The sequence below is a fragment of the Equus asinus genome, chromosome 20 (assembly GCF_041296235.1).
Source record: "Equus asinus isolate D_3611 breed Donkey chromosome 20, EquAss-T2T_v2, whole genome shotgun sequence".
In the NCBI taxonomy this organism is placed as follows: domain Eukaryota; kingdom Metazoa; phylum Chordata; class Mammalia; order Perissodactyla; family Equidae; genus Equus; species Equus asinus.
This window is the reverse complement of record NC_091809.1, coordinates 91,795,001-91,811,477: the sequence shown is the minus strand read 5'-3', so window position 1 is coordinate 91,811,477 and position 16,477 is coordinate 91,795,001. Positions and strand designations below refer to the sequence as shown.

Sequence of the window (16,477 nt, the reverse complement as noted above, 5' to 3'; positions counted from 1 at the left end):
AGAATTTTATGGATCCACAAAGCCCATCCTCAGCAGATAACCTTCCTGCAAGAAAACCATCTCCACTGATTTTCTATCTGGCTCCACTTTATCATTTCCTCTATACATTCAGTACATTCAGTTGTATAATTACTCAGTTGTAATGATAATTGTCACACTTATTACAGGGTAAACTAGTGTTGAAAAAATGAACACTGTCTTAAAGGTTTGGGGGTAAAATATCCTTAATTTATGGCAGAGAACAGCTATGGAACAAAAAATAGGAATAAAAGTTTTAAAAGATTTCAACAGTTAAGGTTTTTTTGTGAACCAATATGTGTTTTTAATTATAAATTTAACTTAATTCTTTTAAAAATTACTCACTATAGGCCTGATTTAAATTTGGTACCAGAAAATGTACTCCATACCCTTACTAAAAAGCTTCACACTGGCTAATGACATATGGACCAATATATTTTGACCACAGACACTCCTTGTCCTTTTATTATTATATTTATGGCATATTATTACATCAAATACTATAAAATAACAGATTAATTAAGAACATATTTTTCTAGCAAGCTCTTTCTTCAGAGCTCCTTTAATCTCATTGCTCCTGAGGCTGTAGATGAGGGGGTTCAACATGGGGATCACCACCATGTAGAACACAGACACCACCTTGTTCTGGTCAGTTGAGTAGTAGGATTTGGGCATCACATAAATGAATGTGATGGTCCCATAGTAGAGAGTGACCACTGTGAGGTGTGAGGCACAGGTGGAGAAGGCCCTGTGGCGCCCCTCAGTGGAGCGCATCTTCAGGATGGTGATGAGGATGTAGATGTAGGAGACGGCTATGACAAGCACTGTGAGCACAATGATGGAGCCAGAAGTAAATGAGGGGACAACTGCAGAGATACTGACATCAGAACAGGAGAGTTCAAATAAAGGAGCAAAATCACAGAAAAAATGATTGACTTGATTTGGTCCACAAAAGACTAAAGAAGAAAAGGAAATAGTAAAAGAGCAAGCATTGAGAAAACCACCCACATAAGCCACTATGAGTAACTGGACATAGACTTGTGTGGACATTTTGGTGGAATAAAGCAGTGGGCTGCAGATTGCTACAAAGCGATCATATGCCATGGCAGCCAGAAGGAAGCACTCCACTGACCCAAAGAAAACCGCTGAACCAAGCTGAATGGCACATCCAAGATAGGAGATGGTATTTCTTCCCAACAGAAAGTTTACAAGCATATTTGGTGTGACAGAAGATGAATAGCCCATGTCAGCAAAAGCCAAGTGGCTCAAAAAAACATACATGGGATGATGGAGCTGAGAAGAGATTCTGATAATAATGATTGTACCAAGATTGCCAGATATGGTCACCAAGTAGATACATAGGATGATCATGAAGAGAATGACTTGAAGGATTGGGTCATCAGTTAAGCCCAATAAAATGAACCCTGTCACTTCAGTGTGGTTCCCATCCCCCAAGGCATCCATGACACAATGTAACTACTACCAAAATGAACCTGTGATGAAACATTACATTAAAGAGGTTGTAAATTTGATAGCTTCATTGTCATTCATACATATATGGGAAGTCATTATAAATAAAAGTATTGAATAATCAGTGCATATTTACATGTAATGATGAGGATCTGTAGTTTTAAAATTATTTTTAGCAGAATTTTCGGAAAACTTTCTTCAGATAATGTCACCTTTTCTTTTTATATTATATTGTTTCCACAGATGCACTTAAGGTCGCTTTGAGGTCAAAGAATAAATAAGACAGACGGAAAATACAAAAAAGACTGGTTAGTATACCAAATATGCACACATATATATAACTTTACATATATATATATGAGGTTTTGTCATACACATTTTAGTAATAGCTAATATTTACTACAAGCTTACTAACTGATAAGCATGGGCTAAGAATTTATAGACACATATATATGTATATAGTCTATTTCATTTCCCATAAAATAATGTTAATTAATCTCATTATTTTATATATGTGTAAACAGTCTAAAAGAAGTCATGTAACTTGCACAAGGTTACACAAGTGGTAGAGTCAAAACATGAAGCCCAGGAAGTATGACTGTCCATTCCTCTAGAAACTATACAATAAATGAAATTAAATAAACTTACCATGAAGTCAGTACATCTGGCAATAAGTGGACAGCAGATTATCCTTTAAGCCTTCTGGTAGTTATGTATAGAAGAGGCAGCTGATTATTTACACATTTCACAATCTCAACCAGTTAAATAACTTCTTTTAAAAAGAAGAAATAAAATTATTCTTGATACTATTCCACAAAGGAATTTCAAATTAGGGTTATCAATGAGGTCCTCTATTGTAAATTTTTTGATATTTTAAAAATATTTGTAACTCAAAATATCATTATTGTATCAAGTAATTTGAAATGTCAATGTAATCACTATGCAATAAGCATGATTGATAGTCAAAAAAATTAAAATACACCTATTCAACAAATCAAATCACTTCTTCCTGTAACAATGTTTCTCATTTAGAGTTTTGTAGAATAAAATAAGATTATTTTCAACTTAATATGTAGCTGAATAAAGTATAGCTTAAAAGCTGAAAAATGTTCACCCAGTTTGTGACCAGGTTGACCTTCATCTCCAAATTTTCTGACTTTATAATCCAAGCTTGTCTAATGTGTTATTGCCTTGAAGCTAAAGCATTTTGACCCATAAACAAAGTAAGTCTTTCTGCAAAGGTATTTACAATATCTTTCAATTTTTAAATCTTCAATTTAAACATGTAAATCTTTACATATCAATAAATGCCCAGAGTATCTCAAAGATAGTGAATTTACTATCTTACTATATAATTGGGGAGTTTTGAGTTTGGATAGTGTTGAAAGACCTTATAAGAATTTATTTCTTGTGGGTAGACAAACAGGGAAGCCTGATAACTGAGATTATGCCTGTTTATTCACATGAACTGATGGTGGAGACAGCAATTCAGCCAAAGTTGCTTACTAGCTGATTGCTTAATTACATCTTCCCTGTTTCCCCACCATGACTTCTGAGTACAGATATAATTTTAGGGAGTAAAGTGTTCTCAAATGGTAAATGAAAATCAATACATGTGATTCCCTAAAAAAACCAAACTCTTACCTCTTGGAATAAGAACTCAATCTTTCAGCAGCAGAGTAAAGTCATTGTGGTTATATAGCTATCTTTTACGCCTTTGGGGCTAAATCTCTGAAGATTCAAATGTGGTTTCAAAAGCATAATGGAGCATCACTATGTTCTGTAGTGAATATTGAGCAGTTCAAATTCACACACAAAAACAACTAACCTTTCAAGATTCTGTCAATTCTCAAGTGGTCAATTTATTTTTTTGTTTCTATCTAAGTGTTCATGCATAGATATATTTATTAATTATTAGAGAATTTAGTAATTTATTAAATTATTTAATAACTATTAGAGAATATAATATAAAAAATTGTCTTATAGGTAAATATTGGTCCTAAGTTTACTTTGCTATTTCTTATTAAGAAATACTTGGCACCAAACGTCAGGTATAAAAAGATAACTTTAGCTTTATCCATTCCATATGTGTTTATTGATAAGTATTTTGTACTGATATCTATAAGACATATCCTTAATTACTTTGGGGGAATATGATATGGAAGTTGATGTAAAGTTGAATTTTAAATAACAAATTTTTAAAGACATGTATGTTAGTTATCATATTAAAAGTAGGAAAATAAAAGCCTTGAAAGTTGTATAGAGAACTATGAAGACAAAGGGGTTTGGATGACTTCCAGGTAAGAAATAGCCTCCCAGGTCAATAACCTCAAAGTGTTGCATCCTGAGTAGTGCCTTCTGATGGTGGTGGAATATAGGTATCTTCAACCTTAAGATTAAATCTTACCCTAATTCTCTTGCTAATCTTAATTTTATTATCTTCTATCCCAACCCCTGAAGTTCCTCTTTTGAGAAACTGGAGTTTGCCATCAACAAAACGATAAGAACAAACATCCATTCAGGGCTCACTTTTTGCCAAGAACTGTGCTTAACAGTTTACACTGAGTTAATCTTCACAACAATTTCACGATCTAAGTTCTTTATTATCCTCATTGATCAGATGGGAGAACTGAGACTGAAGAATTAATCCACTTGTGCTGGGTGATTCTGACTCACATTGTCAGCTTCCCACTTCTGGTGCTGCCATAATATGTCCACTTCAGCCTTCCAGTCCTTCCCTGAAACCTAAGATTTTCTGGGAATCCATGAGCAGCCTGCTCAGTCCACAGGCAAGTAAGTCCCAGTGTGGAAGCAGTTAAGGTCCCAGGGCCAACACTAATCAATGGAGGCTGAGATTCAGAGCATATACATTCCTCCCCCACTCTTCAGCTGGACAATTCTAGAAGACAATCTCTGGGCCTCTCACATGTCTTAGTGGAATCAAATCACTGTTGCTACAGCAGTAACCTTGGTCATACAGCCAGGAAGGAAGATATCAATGGGGAAAATGGAAATCTCTCATTTGCAGGAATGAACGAAGAGAATCGAAAATGATAAATACTAGTTTAATATAAAATATATTGTATTCTTCTTAATTTCTTTAAAATACATAAAATTCAGCAGATAAAAAATTGTAATATTGTCTTGTGAGGTCTTTATGTATAGAGTGTATAGAGATGTAAGACATATATGCAACAAATATAGGAAAAAGATGGAAGGAGGAAAATCAACATGTAGGGTCTTAGGGTCTCTATAAATTATTAACTCTAGGCAAACTGTGAATATTTAGGAACATACATTCTTATCCTAAAAGCAAGCACTAATGCAAAGAGATATGCCTAAAATGCCAGTGGAAAAATTTTAATAGAATTTTTAAAAATTCAGATAATCTAAAAGATGACAGGAAAGGGTAAGAGGAGAACAACACCAACAACAATATCTGATAAAGAGCATCCATGAAAAATGTTCAGCTAGCATCATTCTTAGTGGTAAAATGTTGAAAGAATTCCATCTACATTTGGGATAAACACAAGGAATCTATCCTAAGGACTTTTATTCAACATTATACTAGAGGTCCCAGGTATTTAAATAGGGTAACCAATAATAAAAATAGTGTAAAGACGAAACAGGAAAAAGTAAAACTGTCTCCAATTGTAGATGTGTTCATGCAAAAATGCTAAGAAAATGTTAAGGAATATGTAAAACGTACTATAACTCATTTAGTAAGAGCACAGGATGGAAGTATAATATACAAAAGCAATTCTATTTTTATATACTGGCAGCAAACAATGGAAATATTAAAATGGAAAAAAATACATTTATACTATGTTAAAAAATAAATATTTAGGAATAAATTTATGAAAAGCTATACAATACACCTTCAAAAAATTGTAGAACTTGGAGAAATTAAAGAAGACATAAATAAATGGAGCATAATATACTACGTTCATGGATTGGAAAACTTAATACTATTAAAGTGTTAATTCTCCAAAAATTTATATATGTATTCAATGCAATATATGGATAAAAATTCTAGAAGGACTTTTTGTATAAATAAACAAACTGATTCTATGTGGATATGCAAATTAACCAGAACAGTGAAAGCAATTTTTAAAAATGAAGAATAAATTTGGAGAATTTGCACTACATGCCTTGAGGACTTACCATAAAACTAAGATAGTGCCGTGTGGGGAAATGATGGACACACAAGTCAAAGGAACAAAACGTCCATAAATAGATCCCCATAAGTACTGGATATATCCATAATATACTGATCAATTGATATTGAACTAATGTTAAGCGTAATTCTACGGTGAAAGAATTTTCAGCATATGTTATTGAAACAACTTTGTATTCATATGGAAAATGTGACCAACAATCCTTATCTCATACTCTACACAAAAATTAACTCAAAAAGTATCACAGGTGTAAATACAAAACTTATAAAATTTCTAGAGCTACACATATGAAAAAAAATCTTTGTGACTTTAGAGTAAGCAAAGATTTTTTAGGTAGGACACAGAAGCACAAACCATAAAAGAAAGAAAAATGACATATTGGAATTCCTCAAAATTTAAAATATTTGCTTTCCAAACAGAAAAGTCCAGAACACTGAAAGGGAGAAAATGTTTGCAATACATACACATGAAAAAGGTCTTGCATGTAGATTGTATAAAGAACTCTTAGAACTGAATAATAAGAAGACCAAGAGCCTAATTTTTAAAATGGGGTAAGCTTTGAACAGGTACATCAAAAAGGAGATATACAAATGGGCAGTAAACATGTGAGAAGATGCTTAGCATCATGAGTCATCAGAGAAATACAAGCTAAAATTAAAAAGAGGTGCTCTTGTACAATTATTAGAATGGCTAAAATCAAAGAATAATATCAAATGTTATCAAGGTTTTGGAGCAACTGGAATTCTCAACATTACACATGGGAATATAAAACCATATAACCATTTTAGAAACTAGTTTCTTAAAAATATTTTAATATATAGGTGTAAATATTTTTATATCTACTATAAGATCCAGCATGCCCACTTCTTTGTATTTAACTAAGACAAGTGAAAACATATATTGGTACCCAGGTCACTTGAATGTTCATAATAACACCTTAATTCACAGAAGCCCCAAAGTAGAAACAACCTCAAAGCCTGCTAACAGGTGAGTGGATAAAAATTTGATATATCGATATAAGAGAATACTACTCGGTAATAAGAAGAGATAAATTACTCATATACAAAACATGAATGAATCTCAAACTAAATATATTAATAGAAAAATGTCAGATATGATGGGCACATGCTATGTTATTCTCATTTATAAAACTCTAGGAAAACAAATTAATCTATATTGTCAAAAAGTAGATCAACAGTTATTTGGGGCCAGGGACAGAGGGAAGTATGGACTGCAAATGGACATGAGGAATCTTTAGAAGGCGATTGAAATGTTCTCTTTTATTATTATTAAGTTATTGAAATGAATAACAAGGATCAATGCTATCAAAAAAGATAACTTTTTCTCTTTCAGAACAACTGCATCATTTATAAAGTATTATTTTTGCATTCAAGAAAATGGGCTGCTAAGTCAAACAAGTAATTCTCACTCTGATGTTATTTATTTGTGTTTTGTCTCACTTCTTTCCTTTTTCTAAATCTCCAGTATTGATCTTCCTCTTTCTGTTCTTTCCAGAAGCTGGTAGAGGAAGTTTAAATGATTTGAGTTTAATTGATGACTACTCTGCCTGACAGAGTTATCAAGTTATTCTTTCCTAGTTTAATTTTTTGGCATATTCAGTTAATGCTAGGCCACAGTTTCTTCTCTTTCTTCTTTGCAAATGCTGATGATAAATTCTATGCACTCAGACGTCATTGGCTGTTTGTTACTTATATTTCCCATAGACTCAGACAGTGCCTACAATATAAGAGCACACAATATAATTTTTTGAAAGAATGAATGAAATGATTAATGGCCTATGTTATTATTTCCAAGAAGATTGTTAACACTGTTATGAAGAAAATTCAACACACAGATTTCTTCATAATTGAAGAGAGGAGCAGTGGTATCTTTAGCTCCATTTTCTAGAAGGAAATGACACTGTTATTTCCATTACTCTACCTGTAGCAGATTTCCTTTGCATTTGGAAGAGTGGTGGATGGAGATAATAGCAAAGATAGACTGTGTCTGGTTTGAGGATACAGTAGATAGAGGATGTGGTGGAGACTGAGGCAGGAGCAGTGTCTAGGGATCAGTTTGCGATCAGCACCAAATATGCGGGGGTATCTGGATTTCCTCCTCTAAGCAGTGTGTAGCCACTCACTATTTCTGTCACTATCAGTGATTTAATACATCCTGTTTTAAGAAATCTAACACTGGGTCACCATGTAGTGATGAAGATAAAAATGCAGAATTGTGACTACTAGACAAGCACGGAGGCACCATATTCACCCTATGGGATAGGTCCAGGACAGTAGCAGAGGGAATAAAAAAAGAGGATAAGGATGCTAGTAAAAGGACATCTGGAATTTTGAAGTGACTTATTGGATAAAAAGATGATGGAGGAATGAAAAATAGAGCCTGATAGCAGCTCTCTGATGACTGTAACTAACTTAAATAGGAAGTAGAAGAGGAAATTCTGACTTGGGGAAATACAGCTAGATTAGTTCTGAAAACATTGCATCCAATTATTGGAGATCATTCCAGCACTGGAGATGTGCCAAAGGAAATTGGAGGTTCCTTTTTGCTAGAGGAGGAAATTGGAGAGTCACACAAGGTAAGTGGTACCTGAAACAATAAGAATGGAAAGATGTTTCCATTAGAGGTAAATAGACAGGGAAAGCTTCCAAGGAAAGAGACTGGAGTGGTCTTCACAGTAAACCGTATGGGTCTTGGCTGAATTGCTTGGGTAGATGAATTTCCCGTGTGAGGGTCTTGTGTTTGCTGTGTAACTGTGCCTGTGGTGCTCTCTCCCCTGATCTTTACCTGTTGGCTGCTCATTCCCATTCTACTCTCCCCTTAAGTATGTCACCTCCTCAGAGAGGGCTTCCCAACTCCACAAACAAAAGTAGTCATTCTCCCACATCACAGAGATCCTGTGTGTCTGGTTCCTTGTTGTGTTTCCCATGTAAAAAAGTCTGGCACATCATATGCATTTAGTCAATATTTGTATAATAAAGTTATAACTTATATAATCACTTAATCACTCTGTAGCTTGCTCTGTCTTTTACAAAATCAGAAGAAAAATTTCCAGCACATAGACTGGTAAGGATTACACAAGACAGCTCTGTCTAACCCCAGCATATTGTCCGGCACATTATAGGTATTAAATTAGGTACTGGTTACCGGCCTAACTCCTCTTTTACTCTTTGCCCGTAACTACAATACAAATAGAAAACACCAAATCTTCAAATAACAACATTGTTGTTAGTTCTACAGAATAATTCCCAGCCAGTGTTTCTCTCTTTCTCTTGCACACTATTTCATTTTCCACTGCTAACTCCTTACTATTTTTCTTTCTTTTTCCCTTTAAAAATGACAGAAGTTAAAATCAAAATTCTATGGCATGTTTCATATCACTTTTCTGCCCTCATCTCCTACAAGGTTAGATGTTTAATTAACGTCCGAAATAGAAATATGATTTGTAAATTGATCTGATGAATGGTACTTGGTTCTATTCAGTTCTGCACTTCACAGTAAACTGCATAACAAGTATACCTGCTAGAAAACATCCTTGAGGTTCTGACAAAAGTCCAAAAGTTGACTAGAACATAATGATCAGAATCTGCCATTCTAGAATGCGACAGTATCTTTGAAATCATTTTGTCTCCAAGCTAGTCCCTTATATTGTATTAGGCATCTGGAAAAGAACTTCAATAAGAAGCTCTTAAGAAATTAAAAATTATTTATATGTATTAAGAACTAATGATATTACGTATCTCAAGCTCCAATTACCATGGATAGGAATCAAGCAGAAGTCACAACATGTTAAATTAATTTACGTGGTCTAGTCATTGTCACAATTAACACCTTCAGAGCTGCTTCATAACGGTGCACTGAAAAAGTGAAATGAAAGAGTGCTGCATTGAAAGAAAAGTCAGTTCTTTTAGAAAATGTCACTGATCTCCCTAAATTTTTTAAATGTCGTATCCATTTTACGTGATGCAAATGATTGAATTATGTTATTTATTTGATCAATAGTTTACCAAGCACTTCTGAGTACCAAGGTACCAGTGACATTACAAAATCCAGTGGATCAGAACAAAGTAGTTTAATTCATATTTTGCCTCTTACCTGCAGATCTTGATTGGGAAAAAAGAGAGATTAATAGTGCTTTTGTGAGTAGAATTCTAGAAGAAATTTGGACCTACGCTCTGTCATTTATGCAGATTCTCATACTAGAATCACTCTCATCATTCTGACTCCTGAACTTGACTTCAGTCAGGTGCACATTGCATCCCTTTCTCAGGCTCTCCCATGAAGACGTGCCTGCAACTTGCCCAGGTGCCCTTGATTAAAGTCCAAGTGACATCACTGCATAAGGATCTTTTTATAATCATCTCAGAGTCTTAACTTCAAGAACCTCTGCACCCTTGGAACAAAGTTGCTTTGCCCACCCCATTCCTTCTATGGGGTTTTTCCAGTTTCCCAGACCTGCCGAGTCTCCTTTTTGTGGTATTTTTCTTCTCCCGTGTGACCATCTCAACTGCAAACATGTCCCTAAAGGTGGCTATCAAGCTCATTCACAACCTTCACACCTCCATGTGCTTTTTCCTCTGTGGCCTGTCCTTTTCAGAAACTTGTACCGCTATGGTAATCCTCCCTGAATGTTAATGGACTTGCTATCAGACAGCAAGACCACTCGTCTTCCTGAGTGTGCCACACAGATGTTTTTCTTCTTTGGCTTGTCAGGCAATAACTGCTTCATCATAGCTGCCATGTTCTATGACTGATATACTACCATTCACAACCCACCACATTATGACATCTGAATGACCCATAAAATCTGCTTAAAAGCACATGATCCCTCTTGGGTGGTTTGGTTCCTGCTTTCTCTGAGCATTGTCATCACTGTATTCAACTCACTTTTTTGTTACTCCAACACCATCTAGCACTTCTGTGACATCTCTGCTATGGTTTCCCTTGCTTGTAATTATACTTTATATCATGAAATGGCTGTTTTTGTACTCTCTGCCTTTGTGTTGGTGGGAAGCTTTATTTTAGTTACGATTTCCTACATCTTCCTTGGGTCCATAGTTTTGAAGATGCCTTCTGCAAAGGGCAGGTATAAGGCCTTCTCAACTTGCTCCTCCCACCTCACTGCAGTGTACACCCACTATGGGTTTGCTTGCTTTGTTTATTTGAGGTCCAAGGACAGTGATACATTCTGTGAGGATGTGTTTATGGCTGTGACATATACAGTACTGACACCTCTGCTTAATCTCACCCTTTACAGTCTGAGAAACAAACAAATGCAGAAGCCCTAAGGAAAGTCCTAGGTAATGCAAATAGGTTTATCCCTCAAACGGTAAATAAAAGAACCCAAAACATTTAAAAATGTACAGATACTGATAAATAAAAGTGGAAAAACAGGACTACTTCCAAAAATTATCACTTTGTATACAAAACAATTAAAGTACTACCTAATTACCGTATGTATTCTGACATCACCATTGTTCTAGTACAAACAGGATACAGTTTTAACATATTTTTAAATATATGAGTGTGTTAGATTGTGTGTGTAAAGATAAATGCATACGCTAAACAATTTAAAACATGTTGTGGAACACAGTATTTTCATGATAGTAGTTAGATGAATCTTTCTGTATTGTAGTTTTAGTGTCAATTCCCAAAACTTTTTGACTGGCCCTATGTCTTAAATATTTTCACCTATTTTTTCCTAAAGGCTTATAGTTTATAGTTCTACATTTTACATTTAAGACTATGATCTGTTTTGAGTTAATTCCTGTCTGACTTGTGAGGTTTAGGGTGAGGGGTTTCCACCCTCCATGGATGGCCTATTGCTCCAGCACAATTTTGGAAAAGCCTTCTATCTTTCAGTGGATGGTTTTTGCACCTTTTGAAAAAATCATTCGGGCATATCTGGTGGGTCTTTCTGTAGTTTCTCCAGTTGGTTCATTGATCTGTGTGTCTGTTCTTCTACCATTACCACACTGTTTTGATAACTGTAGCTATAAAATAAGCCTTTATAGCAGGTAGAATGATTCTTCCCACTGTATTCTTCTTTTCAAGATTATTTTATATATTCTAGGACCTTTCCTCTTTAGTAATGCAAGTATTTAGAGCTGTGAATTTCCCTCTCAGCACTGCTTTAAATGCATCTCACATTTTCATATGTTGTCTTTTAAAATTTTCATTCTGGAAGAGTGACATCAACATCATGGCAGAGTGAACTTGCCCAGGACTCTCTCCCCTCCAACATACAACAAAAAGGGACATCCATACTCCAACAAAGGACACCCTAACATCATATAAAAACCTAGGAGAGACACGCAGCCACATGACAGAGGGCAGAGAGGCTGGAGCCTCCCTCATAGGAGCTGGAATGGGTAAGAGAGATCTTTGCTCCCTTCCCTAAAGACTTCAATCAGGGGGTATCCATGAGGGAAGGAGCTGGGGAGGGCATGCTGGTTCACAGGATCACCCAGGGCTCCCTAGGGCCCCTGCAGCCTAAGGGGAAGCTCTTTAATGGGGTGAAAGCTTTCCTGGAGTGTGACCTCATCAAGCCAACACCCCAGGAGACCACATAGGCAGAGCTGAGTGAGAAATCCCAGACTGCACGCAGGAGAAAGTGCCCCTTCCCCCACCCACCCCTTGCCGAGCTGCTCCACTGCCTGAGATTTTGACAAAAAGCAGAGGGCTCAAAATATGTGGCTCTCGACCCCCACCCAGAGGTAATAGGTGGTAACTGCAACCAAGTAATATCAGAATGAGAAAGACCTGCCCTTCCAACATCAGACACTACATCAAATCTCCAGACCGGAGAGAAAATGACATGCACCCAGAACTCAGTCCTGAGGACACAGAAGTATGTAAGCTAAACGACAATGAACTCAAAATAGCTATCATGAAAAAACTCAATGAAGTAAAAGAGAATGTAGAGAAACAATTCAAAGAGTTCAGGAGCTACTTCACAAAAGAGATTGACACTATAAAGAAGAATCAAGCAGAAATATTAGAGATGAAAGACACAATGGAAGAGATAAAATAAAATATAGATTCCCTGAATGCTCGAGTGGACATCATAGAGAAGTAAATCAGCATAATCGAAGATGGACATGTTGAAATGCTCCAGAGAGAGGAGGAGAGAGAACTAAGACTAAAAAGAAATGAAGAAACTCTCCAAGAAATATCTGACTCAATGAGGAAATGCAACATAAGAATTATAGGTATTCAAGAAGATGAAGAGGAGAATGGAGCAGAAAGCATGTTCAAAGAAATAATAACAGAGAACTTCCCAAATACAGAGAAAGAGAGGGGAATATGTATGGAAGAGGCTTCCAGATCTCCTAGATTCGTCAGTGTAAAAAGACCTACTGCAAGGCATATAGTAGTAAAACTGGCAAAAATGAATGACAAAGAAAGAACGCTAAGTGCAGCAAGGCAGAAGAAAATAACCTACAAGGAACCTCTATCAGGCTTTCAGTGGATTTCTCTGCAGAAACCTTACAAGCTAGGAGAGAATGGAACAACATATTCAAATCTTTAAAAGACAAGAATCTTCATCCAAGAATACTCTAACAAGCAAAAATATCCTTCAGATATGAGGGAGAAATTACATCTTTCCCAGACAAACAAAAGCTAAGGGACTTCGTAGCCACAAGACCTCGCTATAAGAAATCCTCAAGAAGGCCCTCATATGCAAAAAAAAAAAAGAAAAAAAGGGAGAAAGGGTTCACAAAAAAAAGAGTAAGGAGATAAATAGGTAGACATAAGTAGAATAGGATAGCAAATATTCAACTATAGCATTAGGCTAAAGGGAAGGAAAACACCAAAAACAAAGACAATCTTGTCACTTTAACCACAAACTCACAACACAGGTTGGAATAAGATATGAGAAAAACAACTTAGGGGGAGAGGAGGAAAGGGACTGAATCTGGTTTACACTAAGGAAATAAGAGGCCATCAGAAAAGGGACTATCTTATACTCGAGATTCTAAATACAAACCTCATGGTAATCACTAAACAAAGAAGCAGAACAGAGACATAAAAAATAAATAAGGAAAAAACAAAGAAATATATCATGAAAAAACTACATAATTCACTGGGTGGACCAGAACACATGGGATGAGAAAAAAAGGAAATGCAGGAAAACCAGAAAACAAGTGATAAAATGACAGCATTAAGCCCTCATACATCAATGATCACCCTAAATGTAAACGGATTGAATTCTCCAATAAAAAGACACAGAGTAGTGAGATGGATTAAAGAACAGGACCCAACAATTTACTGCCTCTAGGAAACACATCTCAGCTCCAATGACAAACACAGCCTCAGAGTGAAGGGGTGGAAGGTGATTCTCCAAGCCAATGGCAAACAAAAGAAAGCAGGTGTTGCAATACTCATATCAGATAAAGTAGACTTCAAGATAAGACAGATAAAGAGAGACAAAGAGGGCAGTATATAATGATCAAAGGGACACTCCATCAAGAAGAAATAATGCTTATAAATATCTACGCACCCAACATAGGAGCACCAAAGTTCATAAAGCAACTATTAACAAACCTAAAAGAAGATATTAATAATAACACAGTAATAGCGGAGGGCCTCAACACCCCACTCACATCAATGTATAGATCATCCAGACAGAAAATCAACAAGGAAACAGTGGAATTAAATGAAAAGCTAAACAAGTTGGACTTAATAGAAATATATAGAACACTCCATCCAAAACCAGTAGGATACACATTCTTCTCAAGTGTGCATGGAACATTCTCAAGGATAGACCATATATTGGAAAACAAGGCAAGCCTCAATAAATTTAAGAAAATAGAAATAATAACAAGCATCTTTTCCAACCATAATGCTATAAAGCTAGAAATTAATTGCAAGAAAGAAGCTGAGAAAGGGACAAAGATGTGGAGACTAAACAACGTGCTATTGAACAAGCAATGGATCATTGAAGAAATTAAAGGAGAAATCAAAAAATATCTGGAGACAAATGAAAATGAACACATACCACACCAACTCATATGGGATGCAGCAAAAGCTGTATTAAGAGGGAAATTCTTCACAATACAAGCTCATCTTAACAAACAAGAATAAATCCAAATAAGCAATCTCAAACTACACCTAATTGAATTAGAAAAAGAAGAATAAACAAAGCCCAAAGTCAGCAGACGGAGAGAAATAATAAAAATCAGAGCAGAAATAAATTCTATTGAAACAAAAAAGGCAATAGAAAGGATCAATGAAACAAACAGCTGGTTCTTTGAGAAGATGTATAAAATTGACAAACCCCTACCCAGACTTACAAGGAAAAAAGAGAGAAAGCTCAGATAAACAAAATAAGAAGTGAAAGAGGAGAAATAACAAGAGACTTCAAAGAAATATAACAGATTACAAGAGAATACTATGAAAAACTATATGCCAACAAAATGGATAACCTAGAGGAAATGGATAAATTCTTAGACTTACAACCTCCCAAAGCTGTCAAGAAGAAACAGACAATCTGAATATACTAATCACAAGGAAAGAGGTTGAAACAGTAATCAAAAGCATCCCAAAGAATAAAACTCCAGGACCAGATGGCTTTCCTGGGGAATTTTACCAAACTTTCAGAGAGGATTTAATACCTATACTTCTCAAGCTATTCCAAAAAATTAGGGAAGATGGAACACTTCCTAACACATTTTGATACCAAAGGACAGCATTCTGACAAGGACAGCACAAAAAAGGAAACTACAGGCCAATATTGCTGATGAACATAGATGAAAAAATCCTCAACAGAATTTTGACAACCTGAATTCAGCAATACATCAAAAAGATTATACATCATGATCAGGTGGGATTCATACCAGGGACACAGAGATAGTTCAACATCTGCAAATCAATCAACATGATACACCACATCAACAAATTGAGGAATAAAAACCATATGATCATCTCAATAGATGCAGAGAAAGCATTTGACAAGATCCAATAGCCATTTATGATAAAGAAAAAAGAAACTCTTAACAAAATGGGAATAGAAGGAACTTACCTCAACATAGTAAAGGCCATGTACGACAAATCCACAGGCAACATCATACTCAATGGGCAAAAATTGAACACCATCCCACTGAGAACAGGAACAAGACAAGGATGCCCAGTATCACCACTCTTATTCAACATAGTACTGGAGGTTTGGGCCAGAGCAATTAGGCAAGAGAAAGGAATAAAAGGAATCTAAATAGGGAGTGAAGAAGTGAAACTTGCACTGTTTACAGATGACATGATCTTATATAGAGAAAATCCAAAAAAATCCATTGGAAAACTAATAGAAATAATTAAAAACTGCAGTAAAGTTGCAGGGTACTGAATAAACTTAGAAAAATCAGTTGCTTTTCTATACTCCAATAATGAACTGACAAAAAGAGAACTCAAGAATACAATTCCATTTGCAATCGCAACTAAAAGAATAAAGTATCTAGGAATAAACTTAACCAAGGAGGTGAAGGACTTACACAATGAAAACTGTAAGACATTACTGAAAGAAATTGATAATGACATAAAGAGATAGAAAGAGATTCCCTGCATATGGATTGGAAGAATAAACATAGTTAAATTGTTGATACTACCCAAAGCAATCTGCAAATTCAATGCAATCCAAATCAGAATCCCAATGACATTCTTCACGGAAATAGAGCAAAGAATCCTAAAATTCATATGGGGCAAAGAAAGACCCTGAATTGCTAAGGCAATCCTGAGAAAAAAGAACAAAGCTGAAAGTATCACAATCCCTGACTTCAAAATGTACTACAAAGCCATAG

The 16,477-nt window shown here is 35.5% G+C and overlaps 1 protein-coding gene and 1 pseudogene across 1 annotated transcript; one reads left to right on the top strand and one right to left on the bottom strand.

Moving 5' to 3' along the window:
• Positions 1-537: 537 nt before the first annotated feature.
• Positions 538-1,482, bottom strand: LOC106843941 (olfactory receptor 5P76). Its single transcript, XM_014861193.3, has one exon. It carries the CDS (start codon positions 1,480-1,482, stop codon positions 538-540), a length of 945 nt encoding a protein of 314 aa, XP_014716679.3.
• Positions 1,483-4,253: 2,771 nt separating this feature from the next.
• On the top strand, positions 4,254-12,256 carry LOC106843915 (olfactory receptor 10T2-like; annotated as a pseudogene).
• Positions 12,257-16,477: the final 4,221 nt, after the last annotated feature.